Raw genomic sequence first — 26718 nt, 5'->3', positions numbered from 1 at the left:
GAGATCCTGTTTTGCTATCCACCGGAGTCTTGAAGCACGTGTGAGGAGCATGTCTATGTGGGCGTTCAATCGAAGTTTGGAGTCGAATACAACGCCCGGATCACGATGGCTGGACACAATTGGGATGAGGATGTTGCCGACAGAAGGCTGGAGAGAAGGAGTTTGCTTCGATGGATACAGTTTATAATCCGACCATTTTAATTTGAAGAGTCGAAACCTCATGGCCCCATAAGGTGTACGTAAGGTAACTAGTGCACGGTACTGCGTTCTTCTAAGAGATCACATTATTCCCCCTCTGCAAGAAATGCAATGCTTGGAGACTGTAGTATTCATGCAAAAGATGACGTCGCTCCCCACGTTGATCGAGAGGTGAAGGAACTGCTCCGTTCGACATTCAGAAATCATTTATAGAAACTTTTCGCAGTTCTGGCCAGCCTTCGATCCCCGTTAATTCTGGCTATGATGGGGATACCTGAGAGAGAGAGAGAGAGAGAGAGAGAGAGAGAGAGAGAGAGAGAGTTTACAGACGCTCGTCGATTTGAAAGCAAACATTAAACAGCACGTAGCCAACATCCCCAGTGAGATTCAAAATGTCATCTCAAGTGAAGGAAACGACATCGAACAATATCTGCAGATTTCTAAGTTCTGATATCTTTAATTGCAGCAATGATAGACATACAATTAGGCCCGTCACGGCATGGTGGTGCCAGGGGTTAACAAAACATATTTACAAAAGAGATACACATGAGAAAAAAAGATAAATCAGAAAAAAAGATAAATCAGATTATTAACAAAGCACAGTTTTACATTTTCAGTTCGACGAGGATACCCTTCCTGTATTTTTTATTATTGACCACTTCTTGGAGGTCCCCGTCGATGGCTTGCAGTGAGGGCAGCATTTGCTTTGGCAGGAATCTGTCGGTTAGTACTAACCGGTTACGGTTTGCTAGCAGCTGTGCTGAAGACCGGAGATAAGGGGGAGGAATGCGCCAAGAGCAGTGATCCCAGAAGTTCGGCTCTGTAATTTTACCGGTGGCCATCTTGATGGTGAACAGCAGCCTTCTTTCTGCGATGTAGGACCGGAGCCTGCGTAGTTGAAGAGCTTCTGCTAACTGCGTTGATCTGAGAGCTGGGGGAAGGTGGAGTTTGCTGTTGGCCCATTTTAGAAGCCAGAATTCGGCAGAGAATATTCTTTTGATGTTGGATTCGGCAGCCGAGGCACATATCTCTGAAGCATACAGTATTGTCGGGTAAAGGATTGATACGATGTATCTTTTTACCAGTTGTGGGTCGATGGTGTGGAGCAGCTGTTGTTTGGCGACCCAGCGTAGTGAATTCAGCCTCGACTGTATGAGGTTTATGTGATCGTTGAAAGATAGTTTGGAGTCGAAGACAACCCCCAGATCTTTGTGTGTTTGAACACTTGGAACTGAGGAGCCGTTAAGCACAGGCTCCAACGTTGTTGGGCTGCCCTTTAGAGAATAAGTTATTTGTGCCGATTTTAGGGGGTTGATTTGGAGGTTGAAGGTATTGAGGTAGTCAGCCATGTCCTGCAGTTTGCTAGTGATTTGCTGAGTAATTTCGGCTGCCGAGTTGGATGGCGATATTCTAGTAAGGAGCTTGACATCGTCAGCATATGTGATCCAATTGCACTTATTGTACAGCGGATCAAGATATAATGTCAAGAAAAATCACTGCGGGAGTTCCCCAAGGCAGAGTCCTCTCCGGAGCATTATTTACTGCAGTCATTATTCCATTTGTTCAAGAGAGAGAAGACATAATCTGCTATGCTGACGATATTAAGCTACACACCCAGATTAACCCGGGCGAACATATCTCAAAAATTAATGAAAATATCAATTTTCATTAATGAAAATTGATATTTTCATTAATGGCACCATGATTGCTGAGAAGAGAATGCCAGACAGGACCCCCCCCCCTTGAGGTACACCAGCAGTTATGTGACGCGTGAAAGTCTTTGTTCCGATCTTTAGAACAAGGGTGCTCTTCGATAGGAGAGATTCTAGGAACCAGAGAACATACATCGCCCCGAAAATTGAAGTAGTTTTCTAAGAGACGTAGGAGATGAGGTATATACATGGTATCAAATGCGGAATGGATGTCAAGATATATAACTGACAATTCCTGTCTTTGTTCAAAGGCATCTAAGATGTGCAGAGTGTTTGTTACAAGGTTACTTATAGTTGACCTTCCTGATATCCCATAGTGTATTTGCTGAGGACTGTCACAGAGAATTTGATTAGTGACAGACGGTAGCAGTGCTTTCTCCAGAATTTTTAGCAATACAGAGGCGCAAGCGATGGGCCTATGTTGGCTTGGGAGCGTCGATTGTTGGTGCTTAGGAAGGGGCCAGACGGAGTACCTCTTCCACTGGGGTGGAAAGAAATGAACTTCGAGGCATCTGTTGTATAGGTTGAGGAGTGAGTCGATGATGAAGACGCTTAAACATTTGATTATGAACTGGGGGATGCCATCGTCACCGGTGGTTGTTGTGAGAGGGAGAGTATTAATGGCCTGCATCAGTTGTTGCTTAGAAATTCGGATCGTAGCGAGACTATCAGTGAGATGAGAGCGGTTGAGGAGTGGCCGATTAGGTAGAGCTGGAGGTTGATTAGAAAATCTGGCAACGTAGTTGAGCCAGTCAATTGGGTCGATGTTGCTGGAAGAACAAGCCTTTGTTCTGTAGAATGGTTTTCCCCTTTTAGGGTTCTTTCGAGGTGCTTTTTAATTGCAGCTGATTTGTTGTGCAGGAATGGTTTGAGGAACACAGTTCTGACTTCCAGCATATCGATTGGCCTCCGAAGTGTCCCGATATCAATCCCATAGAGCACTTGTGGGACATTATGGAAAGGCATATCAGGCGTCTGGATACACCAATCACCTCCATACCTGCATTGCTGGCCGCATTACACACAGCTTGGTTGGCCGTACCTGCCGAACGCTTCCAACATCTTGTATCAATGGCACGTCGGATTGCTGCTGTACTGAGGATAAAAGGAGGACCTACGAAGTATTAGGTAGGTGGTCATAATTCAGTGATCACACAGTGTATATAATCTTTATCGTATACAAAGGGATGTGTAGCAATGCCAGAAGTTTTACATTGGTTGGGGGACTAGCCTTGTGGGACGGGGAACACATCCAGATTCAGGTTCATCCCCCAGAGCCAACAACAGAACCAGTTTCAGATTATTTACAATATATTCATAAAGATATACCTTTGTCATTATATTCGACTGTATTACACTGCTCGTAATTAATGTGCAGTTTGCCTGGTCGAAATTAGACTCTTAAGGATCAGTGATCTGCCTGGGACAAAATGGTCAATAAGGGCTAGTTTGTTACGATGCTCTATGAGCGTGGCAGCTGACCTCAGTCCAGGTTGAGGGATTCTCCAGCCGCTCAATTCCCAGATGTTTGTCTCCGAAATTATGCCGGTAGTCATTTTGGCAGTGAGGACGAGGCGTCTTTCCATTACAAGATTTGGTAGTTGGGCAAAGTTTAGTGAGTTCGCCATCGCGGTTGTTCTTTGTTGGGGTGGACGGTGATGTTTATGCTTAATCCAACGAACGAATCAGTATTCGGCAGAATGCACGCGCTTGATGTTGGTGGGGGCTGCAGGTGCCCAGATTACTGACGCACATAACACGATGGAGTATACGGAAGTGAATACGTACCGCCGAGTCACATCCGGATCCCTAACGTGGAGCAGTTGTTGTTTGGTAGTCCAGCGCATTTGGCAGAATTTCGTTATGACCTTGTCAATGTGGGGGTTGAAGCTGAGTTTCTAATCGAATATGATTCCCAACTCAGTATGCATCTTGGCCACTGAAAAGGGAACACCGTCTACAAAAGCCTGGACTTCAGCGTTGGTGCTTCAAAAAAAAAAGAAGACAATTCAGGCTGATTTGGCAGGGTTAATCAGGAGGCCGAAGTGATAGAGATAGAATCCTTAGTCGATCAACTTTTCATTGATATTTTTATTAATGTTTGAGATTCACAGTCACCAATTTAACATCCATAACCAGCACCATTCTCAGAGCACAAGAAGCTAAAGCAGAACTTGCCGTCAGGATTACTGACCTGGAAGCTGCCTTCAACTCAATCAGCATTCCCTCGCTCGTTCACCTCCTAGAAAATTACTTCCATATAAAAGGCGATATGTTGTGGTTTATCACAACACTGCTTTTTGACAGAATCATTCTTCTTACAGCGGATCAAGATATAATGTCAAGAAAAATCACTGCGGGAGTTCCCCAAGGCAGAGTCCTCTCCGGAGCATTATTTACTGCAGTCATTATTCCATTTGTTCAAGAGAGAGAAGACATAATCTGCTATGCTGACGATATTAAGCTACACACCCAGATTAACCCGGGCGAACATATCTCAAAAATTAATGAAAATATCAATTTTCATTAATGAAAATTGATATTTTCATTAATGAAAACTGATATTTGCACCAACCCACTGAAGTCCCAACTTCTCTAGATGGCATCCTCCTTCCAGTGGTAAATATACATACGGACTTGGGAGTCGTCTTCGATTGCAAACTGACCTTCAAGCCCCACATTAACAAGCTCATAAAAATATTCTGCTAAATGCGCTGAACTACCAAACAACAACTACTCTACAAAAGGATCTGGATGCGACTCGGCGGTACGTATACTCTTTTGTATACTCCGTCGTGTTATACGCCTCAGAAATATGGGCATCTGCAGCCCCCACGAATATCAAGCGTGTGTACTCCTCCGAATACAGGCTCCTTCGTTGGGTCACACATAAACATCATCGTCCACCCCAGCAAAGAACAACTGCGATGGCAACCGCACTGAACTTTGCCCGACTGCCAAACCTTATAATGGAAAGGTGCCTCACCCTAATTGCCAAAATGACTACTGCAATACTCTCTGAGCCAAACATCTGGGAACTGTGCGGCTGGAGAATCCCCGAACTCAGACTGAGGTCAGCTCCCACACCAACCCTAATAGACTACACCTCAGCGGGAGTTTTCTTGGACTGTGATGAGGCAGATGCTCATCTCAGTCCAAGCAATCGACGGTGACCTCTACAAATTTGCCAAGGATCGCAAATACCAGAGAGAGATCCTTGATGGCCTAAACTGATCCAGGAAAACTGGCCAGTATAATGAATTTAAAAAGTATATCTGAACAATATATTTATGAATATATTGTGAATAATTTAACTGAAACATATTATATTGTTGGCCCTGGGGGATGAACCCGAACTTCGGTGTGGGCCACGTCCTCAAGACCTTTGTACACCAGCCAGTGCGAAGCCCTTGTCAGTCTTGCTGTGAAGGGCACGTTGTATACATCCTTTTGTACAGAATAAAGATTATATATATTCTTGAACCATTCCTTGCTGCACATCCAAATTTCTTCTCCTTCGCCTTTATTATTTCAAAAAGACCGCAAACAGATTCAAGAAATAAAGTGAACAAGTGGTTTTATTTATCAATTGAAACCTGATATTTATTGACAGGTCATGGATCCCTTAGCTTCAAACTGTTTAAATTTGTGGCAGATCAGCTATATTGCAGGCGTACTTTGATTGAGGCTTGGGAACATGTGCTGTATGATTGTTCCTTGTATGAGGATTATAGACAAAAATTGAAGGAGGTTGTGAAGATATTTGTTTACAATCAATTGTTGATTTCATATCTTCACGGGAGTTTTCCAGATTGGCGTTCATGGAAAGAAGCCGATTGTCTTTAATGATTGTTAGCTTTAATTAAGCCTAATTTTATGACTCGTTATCAAAACTCGATGTTTAAAGTTTGTTAGTTATATCGAGTTGGTTTTTTTTTTTCTGGCTGCAGGTCTGGGCAGTCTGGGCACGGTATTATTTGCACCCACCGGTATTGCACTACCGCCGGTGGGTGCGCGATTATAGTGTTGGATTGCACTGTATAATATCTTTATGAATATATAGTGAATAATTTAACTGAAACATTATATTGTTGGCCCTGGGAGATGAATCCGTGATAAATGGCCTGTCCAAGAAGGCTACAACTGGACCTGACGGCTTTCCACTGTTTATAGTCAAGGCGTGCTCTGTGTACATTGTGGATCTCCTCCTTAACATCTCCCAGAAGATTCTAAAGACAGGCGCCATACCTGAACTCTGGAAATCTTATGTCAAACCAGTCCCTAAAATTGGAAACCCCAAGACTGCTAAAGACTTCCGTCCAATTGCCATAGCATGTACTTTATTTAAAAAATTTGAAAAACTAATACATCCAGTTTATATGCATCCAACACTGTTTTTCTCACCGACCACCTCATCTCCACAGAGTTCTACACCACAAGTCCAAGACCTCAAATTTTATTCTCTTCAGATTGTAGAGAAAAACCTTGATAAATAAAATTTTTCGAAATTAAATCATAAGCAGATTTAATTTCGAAAAAGATAATGTTGGAGACATTATCTTTTTTCTAAATTAAATCTGGTTATGATACTGTATCCATTTTTACTCTTTTATGCATCCTAAAAGAATATTTCAAGACGTCCAACCAAATAGTCACAACTCCGAAGTCTTTACTATGTCCGTACAAAGCTAATTATAGAAAATGGATCTCACCAAAAAAACTATTTCTGCAACGAAGGGTGCCTCAGGGTGGGGTCATATCGACCACCCTCTTTGCAATTCTTCTGGAACCATTCCTTGCTGCACATCCAAATTTCTGCTCCTTCGCCTTTATTATTTCAAAAAGAACGCAAACAGATTCAAGAAATTAATAATCAAACCTCCAATCAAATTCAACAATTAATAGATTATTTACAGCCAGCTGGACTGGACTCCAACTAAACATAGTGTTTTGTGGAAGGCGCCACCGGTGGTTTCCCACATCTGCACCGTGGTACTTTGTGAAGAATTGCAGAATCTCTGTAAAAGCCAGAAAACGTGTGGTGTCCGGTTTGTGACAGAGTAGTGCTGTGTTCTGTTGTTCTGTCTCTGGCTGCTTAGCCCCAGGGCCCCTAAGGGAACACCATGTTGCCCCTGCCACCACCACTAGGAGGTGAGCCAGGCTGCCCATTATACTCCAGCTGGCCTCCGCCAGGGTTGCCTGAGCTTCCTGACTGAGACGAAATAAAAAAAATAATAATAAAAAAAATAAAAATAAGTAAATACAGTAACATTAAAAAAAAAAGAAGAGAGAGGGACATAGAAGAAGAGAGGATTGGAGGGGGAATGAATTTGGGTGGATTGACAAGGGAGAATAAATCCACCCTAGTTTAGGCGAAATATAGGAAAGTAATAGATTAAAAATAATAATTAAAAAATAAATAAAATTAGTAAAAAAGTAAATAGATTAAAAAGAGAGAGAGAGAGAGAGAGAGAGAGAGAGAGAGAGAGAGAGAGAGAGAGAGAGGATTTGAGGGGGAATGAATTTGGGTGGGTTGACAGGGGAGAATAAATCCACCCTAGTTTAGGCGAAGTATAGGAAAGAGTGTGGGTTTAAAAGTCACAGGGGACAGGCGCCCCTGTGTAATTGCCAATGGCATAGTGCCTGTAGAACCCGCGCTGAGGTCAGTGCCAGAAATCCCGCACCTAGATTGGCGCCAGCAGTAGATCCTACCCATTTCGGGTTTGCGATGATTTTAAATCCCGCACTCCGATGAGTGCCAGCAACCCGCACCTTTGCGAGTAGGATCTATCGGTGCCTGCAATAGATCCTACCTTATTCGGGTTAGCATGGTCATGTCTGTGTTGTTCTGGGGGATCCCACGCAGGTCCGGCGTGGAGAGTTATCCCACGCCGGTCCGGTTTAGTTCTTCGGTTCTGAGTTCTGCAATTTTAGCTCGCCTAAGTGCAAATGTTTCCTGCGCGTAGGTGGTTGATGCCTTATAGGTATCTTCCTCGAGTAGCAGAGTGGATTCTTGATTGCGAGGGTTTCTCTGTATTGTGTGAGGAATTTAAGCCTAATTTTGTCGTAGCTGCGGCACTCATACACGAGGTGCCCCCAGGACTATTTTTCGCCGCAGTGGCAACCTGGATCATTCTAGATTCCCATGGTGGTCAGTTTTTGTTGGAAAGATCCATGGCCGGTGATGATAAAGGTCACGTGGAAGCCAGGCGAAAACCAGGGTGGAGGTTCTGGGTGAATTCTCCAACTAAACATAGTGACATAGTGTTTTGTGAAAGGCGCCACCTGTGGTTTCCCACATCTGCACCATGGTACTTTGTGAAGAAGTACAGAATCTCTGTAAAAGCCAGAAAAAGTGTAATGTCTGGTTTCTGTCAGAGTAGTGTTATGTTTTGTTGTTGTGTCTCTGGCTGCTTGGCCGCAGAGCCCCTAGTGGGACCCCACGTTGCCCACCACCACCACTGGGAGGTGAGCCAGGCTGCCCATTATACTCTGGCTGGCCTTTACCAGGGTTGCCTAAGCTTCCTGACAAAGGTCAAGTGAAAAAAAAAAAATAATAAATAAATAAAAATAAATAAATAAAATAATAAAAAAAAATAAAATAAAATAATACAAAAATAAAAAAATTATAATAATAAAAAAAAATAAAATAAATAAAAAAATAAAAAATAATAATAATAAATAAAAAATAAAAAAGTGGGGGGGGGGAGAAAACAGAGCAGGAGTACGAGTTAGAAGGAACAGAAAGAGGGAAAGGAGGACGGACTGAAGTTAAGGAGCAGTCCGCTCTTTGTGAGGTGAAAATAGGGATCTGGGGGTGGGAGTTTAAGTAGCAGGGGACAGGTGCCCCTGCATGATCACCAGAGGCCAATGGACTCTGTATCCCGCACTCAGAAGTTCTCCAGAGTGCCACCAATCCCGCATCAGAACGGTGCCGGCTGATCCTACCCTATAAGGGGTTTGCAGCAGTATCCCGCACTCGATGAGTGCCAGCAGTCCCGCACCAGAATGGTACCAGCAGTGTTCCTACCCTTAAAGGATTTGTAAGTTGTCAAGGCAGTGTCCTCTAGCAGAGAAGGAGCTAACCCACGCCAGTCTGATTCAGGCCTTGGGCAGCATGATCCAATGTTGTTCTCATTTCAGCAATCTTGGCTAGCCTCAGTGCGAAGATTTCCTGCGCATACACAGTTAGTGCCCTGTATGTGTTTTCATCGAGCAGCAGCGAGGACTCTTGGTTTCGTGGATTCCTTTGAATTGCGGTAGCAAACTTGATTCTACTGTTGTCATAGGCAGGGCACTCATACATGAGATGCCCCCAGGACTCTTCTTCTCCACAATGGCACCGCGGGTCTCTTTCAATCCCCATAGCTGTGAGTTTCTGACGGAAGGGGCCGTGTCCAGTGATAACAAACGTCATGTGCAGACCAGGTGAGAACCAGGGAGGGGCTATTGGGTGAGTATGGTTTATAGTTGGGAAGAATCGCGTCGTGATGTCTCCTTTCTGCGTGGTTTCCCAGCTCTGTTGCCATATCGCTTGTAGGTGTTGGGTGATTCTCCTCTTCTCAATCTTGGGGTCATTTGCAAGATCCAGCTGGAGATTTACTATTTCAGCTGGTGTTCCTTTCCTAAGGTGGTAATATAGGCCTCGCCTGACTCTTCTAGGTAGAGTGGCTGACAACCTGTTAGAACTTGCAAGGCAGGGGTGCTAACAGTGCGGCACGCCCTACTAATTGATAGCAGCATGAACCTTTGAATTGTATCCAGCTTCTGTTTGTTTTTTGTTAGTGTAGCTTGTCTATACCAGGTGGAGGCACCATAGCAAACAATCGGGACAAATACTGCTTTGTATATGAGGGTCAGAGCTTTGTGCTTCAAGCCCCAGTCGGATCTGCTCACCCTCCTGATCATGGCGGCATACTTCCGGATTTTGGTGGCTAGATATTTCAGGTGGTTATGGAAAATAAGACCTGAGTCAATGTAAGTACCTAAGTATTTAACCTCTGTGTACAGTCGGATGGGGGTGAAGTTTAATTTCATCGTAGGTGGTCTTCTAATTTGTAGTCTGCCCTTGAGGAGAATGGATTTTGTTTTTTCTGCCGAGATGGTAAGGTTGTGCAAGGCTGCCCAGTTCTGGAGCTTCACAAGCGCCGCATTTGCAATAATTTCCAAGGACGACCTAGTGTCCGCACGCACCAACAGGACAAGGTCGTCCGCAAAGGCCAAGGGCTCAGCCCCCCCAAGGTCCAAGCCCAGGAACTCGTCCAAGACAATGGACCAGAGGAACGGGCCAAGCACAGAGCCCTGCGGACAACCCCGGTGTATGAATCTGGTAACTGTCTGATATTTGTTAGTAACTCGTACTTTTCTGTTGGTTAGATAAGACTTCAAACTGTTATATAGATTTTTAGAAACATTTGAGTGCCGAAGTCTCCGAAGAACGCTGGGCCACCACAGGCGGTCGAAAGCTCCAGCAAAGTCCACCAATATAGCAAGAGAGTACTTGAAAGCTGAGTGCGTTGCTTGGGTGATTAGATTGTTGACAGCGTCTTCAGTGCTGCAGCCTTTTTTAAAGCCATATTGTTTTTTTTTGAGGAGAGTTGGTGTTCCTCGTAGCAGGCAGAAAGTCGAAACAAGAGTAGACGCTCCAGTAGTTTGGCCATCACGGAGAGTAAGGCAATCGGGCGATATGAGGCTGGGTTCTGTGGTGACTTGTCCGAGTTTTTCAGTATTAGTTTTAAGGTTGCAGTCTTCCATGAAGCTGGGAAGGTGCCCTCTGCCAGGCACTTATTCTGTAGGCTTAGAAGTATAGCTGGACAGGCCTCAGCGAATTTTTTGAGAACTTCTACTTCCAGCAGGTCTGCACCTGGTGTTTTTCCATCTTTCATCTTGTTAATTGCCAGGTCCATCTCAAAGCCGGTGAACGGGGGCTCCACCGTTGCTGTGTGGTATTCTAAATTCTGGTTGATAATTTCTTGTTGCTGTTGCGTCAAGGGTGCCTCTTCAACAGGGTGAATGGTATCAAGAATGTTATTTATAGTGTCCTCCCAGGTATAGGTGGAAGTACCGTCTATTTTCAGTGTTGTATCAAGCACCTCACCACGTGGTAATTTATTAGTTACAATTTTGAAAACGATGCCCCAGGGGTTCTCATTTCCGGAGGTAGACACCAGAGTTTGCCACGATTGCTTTTTGTTTTTGCGAATTTCTTTAGTATATTCATTTCTGACTGTGCGGTAAGCTTCCCTGGCTGCCGTAATCTCTTGGGAGGACATCGTCGCCCTTGCCCGCTGGAACATTTTCCTAGCATGGTGGACCCTTCTTCTTAGATCGTCTATCTGGTGGTTCCACCAAGGGACAGCATACCTGTAGGGCCTTCTGCGTGGGATGGAAAGGTCGCAGACGCTTCTGATAGTAGCGGTAATGCTTTTTACACAGTCATCCGGAGTTAGTGTGTCAAAGAGTGGAATATCTTCAGGGAGTCTCGTTGACAGTTCTGTTCGAAAGCGCTCCCAGTCAGCCTTCTTGACGTTATAACGTATCACATCTCTGGGGACTGGAGGGGTACGTTCCAGAGAGCGAACCAGGGAGAATGAAATCGCTCTGTGGTCCGACGTAGTCCAGGATTCTTGAACAGTCCATCTGGCGAGCTTGACAGCAATATCTGGAGTCGCCGCTGTAACGTCAATGTTGCTTTCCCAGAGGGGGCCGCTGTAGGTGTGGAGATGACCAGGGCGGTTTATAACTTGAAGTCCTGTTGTGAGGAAGAAATCTTCAAGTCGTGCACCATTCCTATGAGCAGACCTGTCGGGTGTGTGACTGTGCCAAAGCACAGATCGGCAGTTTGCGTCCATGGCTATTAGCAACCGCCCCCCTGAAAGAAGTTGGAGAGCTGTCTGGATAGTTGAGATTGCTGGGGCAATATCTTCTCCAGGATGGGTATATAAGGACAACAAGAAGAGCGGGCCCAGCGGAGTTATAATTTGTGCGCAAGCACTGTTTGCAGTACAGAGTGGCGTTATCTTGGTGGTAGTGATATCTGGATTTCTGACTATTATTGCAGCCCAAGGGTTCTCTGTTGTGCAATAAACTGTTTTGTATGTTGCAGGATACCCAGTAACCACTCCCGACCGGACATAGGGTTCTTGAAGTAAGACCACATCTATTTGATTTTCCTCTATTTTTACTTTTAGCTGGTCGGCTACCCCCCTAGCTCTCTGTGCATTTTGTTGGACAATTCTTATTTCTTTGTAGTTATTGGTTAAAGGGGCTCTATCCATAGTTGATTCTCATTTGGTACAGACTTTTAGCTTTTAGGTATAGTGGACAGTTTCCATCCCTGATTGAGTGCTGATGGGGCGCCTTGGCCACCTTACAGTTGGCACAGGTTGGTGGTTGATCTTTTGCTGGGCAGTCCCTGTATCCATGCCCTTTTTGGGCACAGTGGCCACACGTCGACTCTCGCTGGTTGCATGTGTGCGAAGTGTGGCCAAAGCGAAGACATTTATAGCATTTGGGGACAGGAATATGTTCTTTAAATCTGTGGCTTCCCCAGCCAATGAAAATACGGCTCTGCGTTCCTAGGATTTGCCACGCTCTAGTAGAGAGATGGATTACCCAGTTTACGTTAGAGTGAGTTTTTGATTTAGTCTTGTATTTTGGAGAGACGTCATCTTCTTCTGCGTTTTCATGTAAGTGCAGGCTGAGGTTTTTACTGTAAATATCTTCTGCAAGTTCTTCAGGAGTGACGTCCTGATCTACGTCAAACACTACGATTGAAGGCCCTTTTTTCTTGGGAACTTCTGCCTTTAGTCCAAACTTGGTCATATTGGCATTGTTAAGGATAGTTTGTGCCTCCTCCCTGGTGTCTGTTTCTATCACCACACCTGGGTGCCTGGTCTTCCGGATACTCCTAATCTTGACAGTCTTCATTTGCTCCTTTAGATTAGCTGTCAGGGTCTCTTTGACGGCTTCACTAGTGTCAAGCTGCGCATCCTCTACCGGTTTAATCAAAACGATGTGCGATTCTGGCTTTCGTTTTGTCCTCTTGGTCTGGGAAATGTCAGGTTTGTTAGGCGCAACAGGCGCGCCATTTCTCAAAGCCCCTGCAAAGGTTGGGGGGCGTTGTTGCATTTTATTTCCCCTTTCCTGCGAAAGAACTTCCAGTTTGGATTGTAGTCGTTCATGTTCAATATGGAGATTTAGGATTACCGTCTCCATTTTGCTGAAGATGGTGAGAATCTCAGTGCGGATAGCAGCAGTGACTCTGTTGGATTTCTTGCCCAAATATTCATCAAGTGTCCCTCTAATAGCAATGACTTGGTCCACAGGGGTTCCTGATAGTGGGGGACTCTGAGTAAGGGGAAAGGCTCGGGCATTATTATCCTCGTGGTCGGAATCACTTGTCGATTCGTTTTCTCCGTCGTCTGGATTTTCCTTTGCTGGTTGCGAGTCTGTCGCAGATTTTCTTCTACACCTCTTCTTTAGTTTTAATTTTTTTATTATTATTATTATTATCATCAGTTTATTTCTCTTAGGAGAACACCCGGTTACAGCTACTGGCTAGAGGGTGAAAATACATATACAACTATGTTACAAAATATACATCTATGTGTTGCAATTATAAATACATGAAATACATAATATTTGATTTATAACTACATTTTATCTGGAAAAGACACTATTTGAGTTATTAATTATTCCCAAATACTTTTACTACTTAACTACTGTAAACTGGTAAGAACATACCGTGACAATTGAAGCATACCTTCTGCTTAAACACACACAAGTGGGAAGAGTTTCACCATATTTACATAAACACAAATATTTACAGCAGCCAAAACAACGTACAGCATATGAAACAACAGGAATGACCATGATACGGCAAAATAAAAATTTTAAAGTTCAATGTTCCAGCAGTCTTCTTCTTCTTCTGTGGGGATTAGAGTTGTGTAGGTAGGTCAATGCTTACACATTGATGAGGTCGGGTTTCCTAAAGCCCAGTGGCTTGTGCCTGGCCGAACAAGGTGCTGAAACTGTATCCTTACATCTGTATTTGCGAGTAAGAGTTTCTGAGAACTTCCTTTCTGTAGGATTTGCAATTGCAGAGCTTTTCAGGATTGATGTTGAGGTTGTTGAATAGCTGGATGGTGTTTGCTGGAAAGAATCTTCCGAGGCTATCCAACTGCGTAAATGCCGCTTTCAGTTGTGATTCCTATCTGCAACTCGTCTTGATTTTTCGCCGGGTATTTCTATCCACTCTCGGGCTTTCGGTGCATCCAGTCGTCCTGTTAAAAGCTGAGCGAGGGTCATTATGTTCCTTGACGTGATTATTTGTCTCCAGGGTGTGACCTCTAAATTGGAGTATAGTATAGCTCTTGAGATGGTAAAAGGTTTAGCTGAAATTCTGTTCAGCCATCTCAAGAGCCAGTATTCGAGCCCTAGAAAGGCTTTGATACTGCATTCTGCATTTTGATACTGCATTCTGATACTGCATTTTGAAGATTTGGTTGTCTCTTCATTTGTAACCGGCGCTTCATTTCTTGAGCGGATAGGATAGTCAGACCGCTGCCGGTCAATAACCTCGATATCTGCGTCACTCATAGTGAAGTGTGGGAATTTTTGGGGTGGGGCAGTCAGTTGACAATTCTGCAGTCTAAGTACAAGTTGGTAGAGTTTGAGGGAGAACAATAGCGTTTAAGTCGGACAAGCGCGCTGCAATGAAATGGGATAAAAACAGGTGGTGGCGGGTGGGAAACTATTTCCGAAGGCAGTATAGTGCGACCAAGGCTTAGGCCCCAAGCAGTAAAAGCAGCATGACCTTTGCAATTAGCTTTATATATGTTAACCCGTCGTTTCCCAGCAGTGACCTTCAGCCGGTCAGATAATGGCAGCAGTTCGCTTCGGCTTTAGCAAGATCGTTCATATACAAATTAAAATTTAAAGTTACTTATCTGCTATAAGTCCGGTACCTCCATAACCCGTATGGTTGAAAAGCTTTTGGCGTCCACTACACGATGATATCCATCAGATCTAGTAACAAACTAGATTTAATCACTAAATTTAAATCACTTCTCCAACTAAAAACGTCCACTGAAAGCTGTTGTGGGTCCCGACCGGTTTCCTCTGTTTCTAATCAAAATCTGCAGTACATATATTATAGACCCACTAGTCCATATTTTTAACAAAATCTTAGAAAGTGGGGAGATTCCAAATATCTGGAACACATACTTTGTGCGGCCAGTGCCTAAATGCAGGAATCCCAAGCGGTCTCAAGATTTCAGGCCGATTACCATCGGCTGTGGGTTCCTAAAGATATTTGAAAAAGCAATCCAGCCCACCATTGCAGACCACTGTTTCAATCACAGGCCTCCGTACCTCCACACTGTGATTAAGGGGAGATCTACTAACAGCAACCTCCTAGACACCCTTACCAGAATCCAGAAAGCCCTCAACAACAGGACACAGCTTGATGTTATTTTCTTTGACATAAAAGCGGCCTATGACAAAATAGATATAACAGCTCTAATCACCATTCTCCAGCAGTACTTTAATATCACTGGAAGGATTCTCCGTATCATTAAATCAATCCTGGAGCATAGACATCTCATCATATCACATCGCAGATTTCAGACAACTTGCATTACTAATAGGGGTGTCCCGCAAGGGGGAGTGCTATCACCAACCCTATTTGCCGCAGCGCTGGAGCCCTTCCTTGCATCCCAAACTGACTTCCAATCATACGCCGATGACCTGAAACTTTATATTACATCCTCTGACCAAACTCAGGTTCGTAGCACTACCTTGCAGGCAAATAAAACCATACATAACCTTCAACAATATTTGGCTTCCATCGGACTACAGATTAACCAAACAAAGACAGCTCAAATGTCCTTCACCTGGAAGAAGTCACGCAATGACATTAATCTTACTATCAATGGATCACCCATTCAGAAAGTTAAAACGCACAAAGATCTCGGATTAGTGTGGGATGATGGGCTGACATTCCAGGCTCACCTCCTGAACACAAAAACAAAAATGTACTCCGCTATGTGGGCGATCCGCCAGGAACTAACGGGAATTCATGACGCCGACCTGGTAAAGAAATATGTTGTCCGATGTGTCTATCCCATACCTCTCAATGCTGCAACCATTTGGTCCTCTGCTCCCACAACACACTTCAACAAGTTCCTCAGCCTGGAATACTGGCTCCTGAAATGGCTCAACTGGCGGACTGGCAACCAATACACCATTTCTAGGGCTCAGTTCTACATAAATCTGGAAGTCACCCCATGGAAACAACAGATTGTGGCAGCAAATCTTCTTACACTTGCCAGACTAATCACAAGACGACTCGACACCCCTGACATCACTGATTTAATAAAAACTCCACGCATTGCCGGAAGGAATCAAATGGACCCAAGGCTCAAACTCACAATCAGCTTGAACAACCTGAAAGGATTGAGACGCATGTTCCCAGGAAACACGGTAGATTTGATGAACAATCTAGCCATCGACCTGGATAGATTCTGCGAACAGCATTCATACAGACGTCAGAAGCTAAAGGACACATATGCAAACATACACTTATGAGACGCCACCAGAAGGAAAATACCACCACAATGCATCCCGTTAAAGATAGGTGAAGCCATCACTGGTCCTCTCTTACTTAGAATCTACTACTCCAAAGACGCCTGGCTGCACTATTACGTTCACGATTGAAGAATTGAAGAGATACCACGTGTAACAACCGGTGAAGGACTGCCTCATTTCTTTATATTTTGTATATTTCCCTCATGCTTGTGTAATTTATACCAATTTTGAGAAAATAATATCCTTTAATTCTTTTAATTATGTAAAATAATAAACACTAAGTTCAGTACCTGTCGGGTTAAGCATACATGGGCCCCATGTAACCGCCTGGCACATGTCCCTATCTTAACCTCTGTGTGTAATATCACCCCCCCTAGCTTCTAGCTGTCCAGGGGGTGGCTCTTTGGCAGAGCAATAAACAGATTTAATAAATAAATAAATAAATAAACAATGCGAAGTCAGCCCACATGACAATTACGAAGAGGAAGTTAAGGAATTTGGATCTGCATTCTTCATGCACGATGTGCAGGAGCACCATCGTGCCTAAAGTGTGATTGTTGACGAATGACATCCGAGTTGTAGTTAATGGCGAGACAATTCCAAAAGTAACATCGCATACTGACCTAGGGTTAACGCGGGATGAAGCCTTAATTTTCAAAGATCACTTCCTCAAGACAAAGAAGACCTATGATACATTCTGGGCTATCCTCCAGGAGCTCGTAGGCTGCCACAACATCAATCTGCTTTGTCAATACATTGATAGGTGTCTCACTCCTATACCTTTCAGATTTGCATCTGAAATCTGGTCCTCAGCACCTGCCTCTCTGCGTTACAGATGATGGAATATGGATTCTGCGGTGGCTGAACCGTCTGGGAGGGAACCCGTTCACCATCTCCAAATCTATTCTTCTAGTTAATCTAGGCATGACCCCCTGGAACTCACTATTCTCAAAAAAATCATTCTCTAAGCTGTTAACCGGTCAGATTGATGGCCCATCGATAGAGGATTATCTCACTTCAGCAGAGCGGGCAACGTCTACTTAGGATGAGGCTCACTACCCTGGACTTCCTGAAAGGAATGTTCCCGTGTAACATGATTCAATACTTGCACATCTTCTCCATAGATCCAAATACATTTGGAGAAAAAGAAGATACAGAAGCCAAATTATACACTAAATCTGGATCAAATCAGCAGAACTACTATAAAATGTGAGCTTTATTAAATGAGAAATGTAAAGAAATTAATGCAAAAATATATTATAAAAGCAAATAAAATTGTAATGAGAGAAGAAATGAAATGAGGACAACCTGTATTTGTAATTGCAATATTAATTGAATATCAATTTTATTTTAAAGTTACTGCTGTTAGGTGAATAGAATTTTCTAAACAATCTCATTATTTTAAATATCAAAAATTTGTATAAAATTGTAGGCTGTATTTAAAAAAATATATTTGTACACCCTCCTAGCCCACTGGCTGTTCAGGGGGTGAACCTAAGGTTAAAAATAATAATAATAAGAGATTTCCTCGACCGACAGTAACACCAGACATTACAACCACCCTGTGTACTTGGTAGCAGTACCCGTCAAGGAGTGGAATCTTCCAATCAGGGAGAAATAATACTACACAACAACAATAATAATAATGAAACCACTGGGCCTGCGCCCCAATAAAAGGGGCGCGATGGCCCAGTGGTTACGAAACTGGACTACCAGCCTGATGGACCCGGGTTCCAATACCGCATTGGTGGAAGCGAACGCGGATCTATTACGCTGGGAGACCGATATAATAATAATATTAAATGATAAAAAAAAATCATTGCGAAAGTTACCCCATTGGACTTACCTTCCCCAAGGTCGGAGTGATGTCTGAGGCAAGTAGTACAGCCATCTGGTGTCACTCGTGGGAACTAAATAATAAATAAACTACAGGACATAAGCTAAACAAGTCCACCTCCATAAATGAATAATGTCGCAGATAAATATTATTCATACTGCATCGAGTGTGGCACAGGATAAAGTCACTCGCGTTCAGGCCTTAGGCAGAGGGGTCGATTCTAAAAGTTGGAGACAGTCTTCTGAGCTAAACAGTTGAGCAAGTGGTGCTGTTCCCCATAAGGCTACCACAAGAGAAGGGCAAAACCATCCAGCTCCATCAACTGGAAGTGTTTACTGCACAACTGCACTAGTGACCACCCAGGAAGGAAGAAAACGTCACCGCATGAAGTAGAGCATTGAAATGAATATGCACATCATGTGAGCATACTATGAAATAACCAGGCTAGAGACCGATATGACGTTATACAGATCGTGACTATATACCAAGTGGTTGGAACCATACCCGGATATTCAGGTCACCAAACAGCGATTAGCAGACCAAAGAAGAACCATCGTCACGAAGAATCTAATAGCTCCTGCCATCTTGGAAAAAATCAACCAGAATGTCAGAGATCTGCTACAAAGCACAAAGAATATGGTCAATATGGAACCCGAGGAGGAACAGCAAAAAGAAATACAATCCAGAGTAGCTGAAGTGGAAACAGACGAAGTCATGTTATCCAGAATAGAAGACGAGTGGGAGAAGGCTCTAACAGAATTCGAAGGAATGGACCCCACAAGAACCCATGTGATACCTAAGCAGAGGCCAAATAAAATACTGTGGTGAGTAACAGACCACTTCAATCGGCAAATAATGACACATTACCTTGACAACAATGGTGCAACGCTGGAGGCTATCCACACGTTCGTACTGGATAGCACAGTATGTTTGGTAACGAATGTGCCAAACATACTGTACTGCCATAGCAGCCACTAGGATTAAGGGAAAAGAAACGAGAGACCAGCAGCAGAAGAACCGAAAACAGAAGGAACCACCAGCTCGGGAAAGAAGACTTCAGCAGAAGATAGAAGAATTAAGAGTCAAGATAGGTCAGTTGACCCAGTACCAACAGGGTAATAGAAGTAAGAAATTGATTGGAAAGGTGAAGAGCATCCTCAAACGAGACAGCGTCCACAGCAAACATGAGACCAGAAATCAGAGAATAGGAGAATACTTAGACATGCTGAAGCAGAACCTCCTCGCACTCAGCAAGAGACTACATCGATACAAAGAGAGCTCCCAGAGGAAAATGAACAATCGAAACTTCGATGAGGATCAAAGAGCTTTCTACAGGAAACTGGGTGAACATGAGGAAGCAGGAAACGGACCACCAGAGAAGAAGCTGATCGAAGAGTTCTGGGGAAATATCTGGAGCAGTGAAGTAAAACATAATATCAGAGCACCCTGGATAGAAGTAGAACAGAAGAAAACGAATGACATACAAGAGATGAGAGAGTGGGAGATTTGAGAAGAAGTAAAACAGTCGATCAGGAACATCCACAACTGGCGAACCCCAGGAATTGATAACATCCACAACTACTGGTACAAGAAGCTCACCTGCACACACACAAGCACTTAGCAGAGCAGTTTACTCGAATGATAAAAAGCGCCCAGAGACAATCCCGAAGTTTGTCACTGAAGGAGTCATATATCTGAAGCCTAAAGACCAAGATACACGAAACCCGCGAAATACAGGCCAATCACATGCCTCCCAACGATGTACAAGTTTCTGACCAGCTGCATAACTAAGAAGATATCAGATCACTTAGAGAGTCAGAACATAATTGTCGAACAGTAGAAATGGTGCAAGCGTAGGAGCAAAGGATGCAAAGAGTAATTAACCATAGATGCCGCAGTTATGGAGCAAGCCTACAAGAAGCACCGCAACCTATGCACGGCCAACATCGATTACTGAAGGCCTTCTACTCCGTACCTCATAGCTGGCTAATAGAGAACTTGAAGATCTACAAGGTTACTCCGATAGTGATAAACCTCCTAGGAGCAACAATGGCGAAATGGAGTACCACCATTAAGGTCGAGAACATCACAACCAGGCCAATCCCCATTAGAAGAGGAATCTTTCAGGGAGATGCTCAGAGCCCACTATGGTTCTGTCTAGCACTCAACCCGCTATCCACCATGCTTAACGGCAGCAAGTATGGATATAACCTCAAAGAAGGAAGAAAGAACCTGTACACCCTCACCCACCTGATGTACATAGATGACATCAAGATCTATGCGGCAATAGAGAAGCAACTCCAGCAACTACTCGAGATCACCGAAGAAATCAACAAGGATATCAGCATAAAATTTGGTCTAGACAAATGCAAGCCCCACACACTGCACCAAGGAAAATTAGTTTACCGAAACTAATAGCTGCTGACTGGTAAAGAGATCGAAGCTATGGCAGAAGGAGAGACCTACAAATACGTAGGGATGATGCAGGCTGAGGAATTGGAACACAAGGAAATCAAGAAGTGCCTGACCGAAAAATACCACCAGAGACTCAGAAGCCTGTTGAAAACAAACAACTGATTGAACGGACGGAACACAGTTAAAGCCATGAACACCTATGTAGCTCCAGTACTAACATACACCTTTGGGGTCATAGATTGGACTAACACCGAGCTAGAGGATATCATGCAAAAGACAAGGACAATGATGACCTAGAGTAGACAACACCACCCGAAGTCAGCAGTGCAGAGAATAATAATACCTCGGAAAGAGGGAGGATGGGGCCTGATAGACCTGATAGAGCAATAGAAAACAGCGATAGTTACCCTGAAGGATTACTTCGAGAACAAAACCGTACAACTCCACTAGACCATAAGGAAGATAGATAAGCGATATACCCCACTCAACTAAGCGAGGAACCCCCACTCACCCAGACGGCACAAGAAACAAAGTTAGAAAGATGGGCAAAGAAGACACTCCACGGCAGACATTACAATGTCCTCCATCAAGATCATATCAATAACATTACTTCCCATGCATGGCTCACAAGCGGGACGCTCTTCCACGAGACTGAAGGGTTCATGCTGGCCATCCAAGACCACGTAATCAACACTAGGAACTATATAAAATACATCGCAAAGGAGCCCGGAATGTCAGATGACACATGTCGACGATGCCACCTGGCCTCAGAAACGATCCAACACATCACCGCGGGGTGCATGGTGATCTCCCAAACTGACTATAGTCATAGACACGACCAGGTAGCCAGGATAATACATCAGAAGCTAGCGAGGAAATACCAGTTGAGCAAAGAACGTGTACCATATTACAAGTACAAACCCCAGGCAGTACTAGGGACCTGAACCCACAAGGTGTACTGGGACCGTGCCATAATAACAGATAAGACCATCCCGCACAACAGACCGGACATTACCCCTGTGAACAAGATGGAAAAGGCTACCTACCTGACTGACATAGGGGTGCCCAACACTAGCAATGTCCAGAAAACCCATGAAGAAAAAATTAGGAAATACACGAACCTGAGACATGAGATCAAGGAGATGTGGCATATGCAAGAAGTATCAACCATCCCAGTCATCTTGTCAACAACCGGTATGGTACTATATACGCTACATAGCAGCCTAGCAGCAATAGGTCTCCCAGAGAGCACCTACAAGGAACTCCAGAAAGTCGCAATCCTGAACACCTGTAGGATAGTCAGAGAGTTCCTCGACCAACAGAATCACCAGACATTACAACCACCCTGTGTATTCTGTTTCAGCACCAGTCACAGAGTGGAGTCCCCCAATCAGGGAGAAGTAATAGAAGAGCAACAACAATAATAACAATAATAATACTAACAGATTTATTAGGCCCAGGCTTGGCTTTGCGTGCTAGGGATGAGCGCAGGGTTGCATTTACCCACGCGGTGGCTGTCCCCCTGGTGAAAACCCCTAGCATTGTCGCTGTTGTGGGTATTATTGCATCAGGCAATCATGTAACCAATCACTGCCTGCAATAAAGATATTTAATAGTTTTCTGATTTCACAATACACTACGCAACACATTTGCACGGTTTGGGTCAGAATACTGAGTTTCTTTTGCCAACAGAGTACACAGGTGGAGATACACGTGTGTCTGGTAGCCACCTAGCGTCATGAATATACAATACAATATAAAAAAATATAATTCAATAAGGGCCAGTATTTAAGAATTCTTCTGCGCTGAGAGTCGTAAAACGGTGGAGTAAAAAGTCATAAAAAAGCTGGGGGGCATAAATTATGTCCCCTCAGCTTTGCGTGCTTTCCCATGTAGCTTTCGGCGTCGTTGAATTCGCGGGGATCGCAGATGAAATTCGCGTTTTCTTTTTTATAAATGAAATTACGTCGCTTAAATTCGACCTCATCAATGTGTAAGGATTGGCCTACCTACACAACTCTAATCCCCACAGAAGAAGAAGAAGACTGCTGGAAAATTGAACTTTAAAATTTTTATTTTGCCGTATCACGGTCATTCGTGTTGTTTCATATGCTGTACGTTGTTTTGGCTGCTGTAAATATTTGTGTTTATGTAAATCCCACTTGTGTGTGTTTAAGCAGAAGGTATGCTTCAATTGTCACGGTATGTTCTTACCAGTTTACAGTAGTTAAGTAGTAAAAGTATTTGCGAATAATTAATAACTGAAATAGTGTATTTTCCAGATAAAATGTAGTTATAAATCAGATATTATGTATTTTATAATTGTAACATAGATGTATTTTTGTAACATAGTTGTACTGTATATGTATTTTCACCCTCTAGCCAGTAGCTGTAACCGGGTGTTCTCCTAAGAGAAATAAACTGATGATAATAATAATAATAATAATAATAATAATAATAATAATAAAATTGACTCCCACAAAAGTAAAACGCAGAATCATTGAGGGAGCGACTCGAGTTGAAGTTTGGAAGAAGTCGAAAAGGAAGTTCGTCTTCGAAATATATATATATATATAATCTTTATTGTGTACAAAAGATGTATACAATGTACCCTTCGCAGCAGGAATGTCAGGGGCTCATTGGATGGTGGACAAAGGCCTTGAGGACGGGGACCACATCGAAGTTCGGGTTCATCCCCCAGGGCCAACAATATAATATGTTTCAGTTAAATTATTCACAATATATTCATAAATATATTGTTCAGATATACTTTTTAAATTCATTATACTGGCCAGTTTTCCTGGATCAGTTTAGGCCATCAAGGATCTCTCTCCGGTATTTGCGATCCTTGGCAAATTTGTAGAGGTCACCGTCGATTGCTTGGACTGAGATGAGCATCTGCCTCATCACAGTCCAAGAAAACTCCCGCTGAGGTGTAGTCTATTAGGGTTGGTGTGGGAGCTGACCTCAGTCTGAGTTCGGGGATTCTCCAGCCGCACAGTTCCCAGATGTTTGGCTCAGAGAGTATTGCAGTAGTCATTTTGGCAATTAGGGTGAGGCACCTTTCCATTATAAGGTTTGGCAGTCGGGCAAAGTTCAGTGCGGTTGCCATCGCAGTTGTTCTTTGCTGGGGTGGACGATGATGTTTATGTGTGACCCAACGAAGGAGCCAGTATTCGGAGGAGTACACACGCTTGATATTCGTGGGGGCTGCAGATGCCCATATTTCTGAGGCGTATAACACGACGGAGTATACAGATGTGTGTATACGTACCGCCGAGTCACATCCAGATCCTTTTGTAGAGTAGTTGTTGTTCGGTAGTTCAGCGCATTTAGCAGAATATTTTTATGAGCTTGTTAATGTGGGGCTTGAAGGTCAGTTTGCAATCGAAGACGACTCCCAAGTCCGTATGTATATTTACCACTGGAAGGAGGATGCCATCTAGAGAGGTTGGGACTTCAGTGAGTTGGTGCTTCAAAGAAAAGACAATTCGGGCTGATTTTTCAGGATTAATAAATAGTCCAAATTGATGGAGATAGGATTCTAAGTCGTGTAGCTTTCGATTGATCTTTTCATTAATTTTTGAGATATGTTCGCCCCGGTTAATCTGGGTGTGTAGCTTAATATCATCAGCATAGCAGATTATGTCTTCTCTCTCTTGAACAAATGGAATAATGACTGCAGTAAATAATGCTTCGGAGAGGACTCCGCCTTGGGGAACTCCCGCAGTGATTTTTCTTGAGATTATATCTTGATCCGCTGTAAGAAGAATGATTCTGTCAAAAAGCAGTGTTGTGATAAACCACAACATATCGCCTTTTATATGGAAGTAATTTTCTAGGAGGTGAACGAGCGAGGGAATGCTGATTGAGTCAAAGGCAGCTTCCAGGTCGACGTACGTAACGGCAAGTTCTGCTTTAGTTTTTAGTGCTCTGGTTATGGATGTTAAATTGGTGACTGTGGATCTTCCGGGAATGGCATAGTGAATTTGTGGGGGTTTGTGAGGCATGATTTGATTGGTGATGGTTGAAAGTAATGCCATCTCCATAAGTTTCAAGAGGCTGGAAGAGCGAGAGATTGACCTGAACTGTTTAATGAGGGATGCAGATTGGCATTTAGGATGTGGCCTCACAGCATATCTGTTGCAGAAAAGGGGAAAGTAGTGCTGCGTATTGTTATTTCGGCATTTATTTTAAACGTAAAAAGAAAAAGATAAAAAATGCGGCGTGAACATAACAGCGGTATAAACGAAGTGCAAGTTGAGAACTTCTTGTCTGTGCACAGCCTTTCTGGGTTTGCCTGAAGATCGTGTCTATCTTAATGGTGTCAAGAGGAAAAAAGTCACCGAAGGTTTTTCAGCTGCGTGAGCGCGCTACTGAGTGGAGGGGATGGTGTCCCACGTTTGCGTCACGCGGGGTCGAGTCCTTTGTTCAACCCGAATGGACCGCGTGAGTGCGAAAATTTTGTCTTTTGCAAAATGATTGTTGTAGGAGTGTGTCGCGTGACCTGTGTGACGCGAGGGTTTTCTGTGATTGGTCACATGACAGGAGAGGAGGAGCAATCGCGTCATTCGTTTCGACCGAAAGGGTGTCTGAAAAGCTCTCGTGCAGTACTTTGCATCTAAAAGAAGCGCGTGATGTTGCGTTTGTGGAATGTTCATTGAATGGTTACTGCAATTAACAATTACTTACGAACTTTGAAATGCACGCGACTGGCTTTTTTACAGTAATTGTTGAAACATTATTTGGGGGAGGGAGGGGGTTATAAATGTCGTCTTCACCGAAACTAATAATTTATAAACGGAGAGAGCGGCGCTGCAACCGTTCTTTCCGAGTGAAAATTCTGGTTTGTCGTCGACTTGTGAGGAACTTTTTGAAACCGATCAGCTGTTCTGCGCGTGGTGTTGGTGCACGGCGTAATTTGCGCAGTTGTGGGGACTCTATCGACGGGTAACTTCAACAGGACCTGATGCCGTCATTAGCCGATGACCGGCCATCGTACAGCCATCAAAGGAACCGCATCCCCTCTCCTCTCCTCTCCTCTAAGGGGGAAAAAAAGAAAAGAATATAATTTGAGAAGGATACGAGTGAAAGGTTTTAACTCGTTTGAAGAAGTTATTTTAGAAGTTATTTTAAATGTAATCTGTTTTTTTTTTTTTTTTTTCTTTTTTTTTAAGGATTACGGCGCTTGATGAGCTCCAGGTCACTAAACCGGGGCGCATGCACTGCCGAAAATAAGTTGCGTTATTTATTCGTAATGCGGTTTTTCTTTCTCTTTGCAGGGTCAAGGGAGTTCGCCGTCTGCGAGTTGTGGACGCGTCCATCATGCCGACTATGGTCAGCGGCAACACCAACGCCCCCACGATCATGATCGCGGAGAAAGCGGCGGACATCATTAAAGGAAAGAGCGGGGCTAAAGAGGACGGCCGATAGATGACCCCACGGCGATGCAGCTGGTTCTGCAGCGCAATCAGTCGAGTCGACGCAACGAACTGCTGAAGTGTAATCCGGGAGAGTTCGTAGGTCAAAAACATTTCGGGTGGCTCTTCGAAACCGACCTTCATCCAAGCAGAGGACGGCGAGGGTCAAGTGAGGTGTCCGAGTGGTCTCGGAGAGGGGTAATGGAAACGACGCGGGCAGTAGGGGGTTCAGTGAGAGAGGTGGCAGCGCGATCCTCTTCTGCAGTACGACTGTGTGTGTTTCGAGTGGGATGTGGCGCAGGAAAGTAAAATCGTGCCCTATTCGTGCCAGCCAAAAGAAGTGAAATACCCGGAAAATACTTAAATGTGAGGAACAGTCAGATTTCGATGTGGGTGCATCCGCCTGCCGTGCGTCTGTGGATGAAGGACTGTAGGGGATGGCAGTCGAATTCGTGGTCGCTGTCCCCATCGTCGAATTCCCCTGTAAAGGTAGAAACGAGGAGTTTCTATCTTCGGGGAACCGATCTCAATTGCAAATCAACTGGCG

General features: G+C 43.9%; 1 protein-coding gene across 1 annotated transcript in view; it reads left to right on the top strand.

Annotated features, from left to right (window-relative positions):
- The window catches only part of LOC150083783 (glucose dehydrogenase [FAD, quinone]-like), a 153476-nt gene extending 127292 nt beyond the window's left edge, over positions 1 to 26184 (top strand). Inside the window, exon 12 of the mRNA XM_090375336.1 lies at positions 26034 to 26184. Coding sequence (XP_090231462.1) covers positions 26034 to 26184 — 151 coding nt within the window. The remainder of the gene's footprint in view (positions 1 to 26033) is intronic.
- The last annotated feature ends 534 nt before the right edge of the window (positions 26185 to 26718 follow it).

The sequence above is a fragment of the Mastigoproctus giganteus genome, chromosome 6 (assembly GCF_048544385.1).
Source record: "Mastigoproctus giganteus isolate SK-2022 chromosome 6, ASM4854438v1, whole genome shotgun sequence".
Taxonomy (NCBI): Eukaryota; Metazoa; Arthropoda; class Arachnida; order Uropygi; family Thelyphonidae; genus Mastigoproctus; species Mastigoproctus giganteus.
The sequence above is the reverse complement of the archived record's forward strand: the minus strand, read 5'-3'. Positions and strand labels throughout refer to the sequence as shown.